The sequence below is a fragment of the Tupaia chinensis genome, unplaced genomic scaffold (assembly GCF_000334495.1).
Source record: "Tupaia chinensis unplaced genomic scaffold, TupChi_1.0 Scaffold000054_1, whole genome shotgun sequence".
In the NCBI taxonomy this organism is placed as follows: Eukaryota; Metazoa; Chordata; class Mammalia; order Scandentia; family Tupaiidae; genus Tupaia; species Tupaia belangeri.
The window spans coordinates 80,539-84,143 of NW_006159512.1; the positions used below are offsets into that span (position 1 = coordinate 80,539).

General features: G+C 34.7%; 1 protein-coding gene across 2 annotated transcripts in view; it reads left to right on the forward strand.

Moving 5' to 3' along the window:
* Positions 1-3,605, forward strand: part of NEDD1 (NEDD1 gamma-tubulin ring complex targeting factor) — a 58,457-nt gene that overhangs the window by 17,649 nt on the left and 37,203 nt on the right. Inside the window, exons 1-2 of one of the 2 annotated variants that reach the window (XM_006141365.2) lie at positions 8-88; positions 3,249-3,389. The exons of the other annotated variant lie outside the window; for it this stretch is intronic. Of the exons in view, the coding sequence (XP_006141427.1) occupies positions 8-88; positions 3,249-3,389 (222 nt within the window). Of the gene's footprint in view, positions 1-7; positions 89-3,248; positions 3,390-3,605 lie in introns of those variants that run through there. 2 annotated transcript variants of the gene reach the window in all.

A 3,605-nucleotide genomic window follows, 5' to 3' on the forward strand; every position in this document is an offset into this window, starting at 1 on the left:
CACGTCTATGTATTTGGTAAGCGGAGGCCTAAATAATACTGTAAATATTTGGGATTTAAAATCAAAAAGAGTCCATCGATCTCTTAAGGTAAGCAGCTTTTAAATAAATCTTTACATAAAATTTTACAATGTGTTTAGTGTAGTTAACAATTTTAATTTTGAGCAGTTGTGATTAAAAATAAGATGCTTAGGATGGAAGTAAGACGTGAAGGAAAATAAAGATGCTTTTAGCCAAAAACTTTTTTGTCTTGTTTTCTTTTCTTGATTTATGTCATTAACATACATTTTCAGTATTTAAAGATTTTTCTATTTCTAATTTGAGTTACTTCTTTTTTCCTGGAGTATGGTTTGTTGCCATTAGGGACCTTTTGTTAAGGCATACTGGAAAAACGATGGTGGTTTGGGGATGGTAGTGTTCAGTCCAGTAACCGTAGTCAGTGATTTGGCTTCTTCATTCTGCAGTGTATTTGGTAGCAGTATTTGTTATTTTGTGTGCATGTATTTTCAGGTTGGTAATGAAATATTTTCTAAAATAATTTACTATTTACAATTAATATTTCTTTAGCCCTTTGCAATTTCAGCAAAAAAAAATTATTCATCTCCGAAAGTCTCTGACCATGACGTTGCAGAATTCTACTTTACATTGTACATCTTTATAATATTTACAATTTGTTCCTTAAAGTTACTTGAAACTTTAGAACTGTTTTAATATGAAGAAATGTAGACCAATACACACCTACATGTACGTACATAGGAAACACATTTCTGTTAACCCGTCATCCATGGAGTCACCGTGTGACGTCAGTGGTGATCATCACGGCCAGTAGACCTATGGCTCGCCCACTCTCTTCATATACCCGTATTATTTCGTAGCAAATACCAGACATTATTATCATTTTCTCTAATGTCAGAATGCCATTGGGTTAATTCTTACTGGAGAAACGGTATGTATGAGAATGGCTTTCTTTTAGCTAAGTTGAAATATAATCCTATATTTGCTGTTTAAGTGTTACCATTGGATGTTCAGGATTTTAGGGCTAGCTAAACTTTCAAGCATCTTAACTCTAAAATAGCTGTGGAGTAGATGGCTAATTACAAAGTTGCCAGTAATGAGAATAGTTCACCTTTACTGAGTTTTTCGATATGCCAGCCACTGTGCTTACAAATGTTTATTCTCCTCAACAACTCTGTGAAACTTAGTCAGTATTATTACCCCTTTACACAGATGGAGAAATTGAGTCAGCTGTTACCAAATTGTTCTGTCAGACAGCCAACAATGGCAGAGATGAGATGCAAACCCAGATACTACTCATTATCTAGTCTTAAATTATAAAATATTTCACTTAAAGGTACTTAGACGAATACACCTACTGTGAACAGTGAGTTTCTTACAGAGTTGACAAGACATTAGTCTTTGGCTAGTTTTGTCACATATTTTCGAAGCTTCATTTACTCCATCCCTGCACAGCAGATTCTGCTCACGTTTCTGTCATTAGCTTTCCCGGTTACATTAGGAAGCTTTTTCTCTTTTAAATTCTTAGAGTGTTCTATTTCCTCATGCATTCAGCTAGTGAGTATTTGACTGACAGGTTGTGAGTGAGAGAAAACCTAACTTTCACCTTTTTCCTTCCTCCATGGTCCGTTCCCTGGCTATTTGATACAATTTCTAGCACTTGGTAGGTGCTTAGTAAATGTTTACCAATTGTCTTATTTTCCACAGTTAAAATTAGGAAGACATCTGCCTCTTTATGGAGCCATAGAAATTGTATTGAACCCCACAGTTTTAATTTCCCCAGTGGGAATGATGCACAAAATGTTTGTTGTTCCTTTTTTCTTTACTTCAAATGCCTTTTTTTTTTTCTCAAGACAGCAATTGTTTCAATATAGAATAAAAATAAAATGCAAGAAAAAAACCCTCTGAAAGTGCTCAAAGGGTCATTTGAAGAAGTTGTAATATAAGTGTAATAGTCTAGCTGCTATTCTTGCTGTTACATGAATCTAATTATTAGATATAAAGGTTAGTTTGTTTATCTTACTAAGATGTAGCACCAAACTTAGAACTGTCCTCCTTGGGGGCTGGCAGGTGGCATGGTGGTTATAGGCACTGGACTCCCACATGGCTGACTGCGGTTCAAGTGCTGGACCTGGTGGCTTGCTTTTTCATGTTCCCTCTCTCTCTCCATATCTCTCTCTCTCTCTCTCTGTGATCCAACTGGAAAGTAATAACAAATAAAAGTAAATAAAGTAATTCTTCAAAAATAAATAAAACTGTCCTCCTAACCCTGATCTCTTTTCTGTGCTTCTGCTAGACATCTCTAATTCCATGTTGCAAAATAGTTCTTATGAATCCAGTTTGTTTTAAACCCAACAGTTATTTTCTCAAAGTGGATTACCATTTGGACTTGAGAGGCAGCCTGGTTTAGTGGAAGGAATGTAGACTTTAGAGTTTGACGTGGAATTAGATTCTGGCTCTTTCACTTGGTAGTTACTAAGCTTTCGCAAGTTCCTTTCCGAACCTCATGTGTAAAATGTGCAGAAATGGCCTTGCCGCTCAGGATTTTCTAAGGATTAAGTAGTAATATATGAAGCTTCCAGCACAAGTCAGTACTCAGCAAATGGAAGCAGGCGGTATTATTGCTCAAACTTGCCTTGTTAATTTGTTCTTCTCTATCTTTGGCAATGCATGGCTTCTTTTCGCTTCCCTGGACTTCTCTCTTATCTTCTGTGTTAGTTGAACTCAAGCTTTTTATCTCCTGTAAAGCCCCCTCTCTCAACCCTCTGTCCTCTGACATTTGGCCTCTACAGCTCATTCAGCATTTACTGCCATTCTTATGTTAATTCAAGTGTCCCATCTTCTCCAGTGGAGTGTAATACTCTCAAAGGCAGGGCCTCTCATGATAGTCAACTTGCAGTAAATGTTATTCTATTCATCAGTGGAAGTGAATTCTTTAAGGTTGACATAAGGTCATTTAGAAAATTACCTTTCCATAATATCTCATTTTTTCAGAGTGCCAGGACTGTTATGAAAAATAAATCTATTTATGAAATCTATTATGAAAAAAAAATCTCTTCATAAGAAGACTTGGTGTTGACCAGATATCCATTTGAGTAATTTCTTAAAGTTATTCAAGGAAAATATTAAGCAAATGTTACAGTGAAAAATATGTAATATTTGGTATTTACAAAAACATTAAAATGGGCAGCTTGACTATCATGGAATGGTAGACTTACTTTCACTTTTCTTTCAGGATCATAAAGGTGAAGTAACTTGTGTGACGTACAATTGGAATGATTCCTACATTGCTTCTGGATCGCTTAGTGGTGAAATTATTTTGCACAGTGTAACCACTAATTTATCTAGTACTCCTTTTGGCCATGGTAGCAACCAGGTACAGTATAGCTTTATTCAAAATAAAATTATAATAATTTTAATTTCTTTATGTAAGACAATGAATTTAAACTTTAAAAAATTTTAAATGTTTTAAATTTGCATTTCATTTGCTTGAAAAACTTACCAGTGGTTATTTTTTAAGGTTAATGTTTTAAAATATTCAGATAACATATTTGTTTTTATACAATTTTTTTTTTTTTTTTTTGGGAGGGAG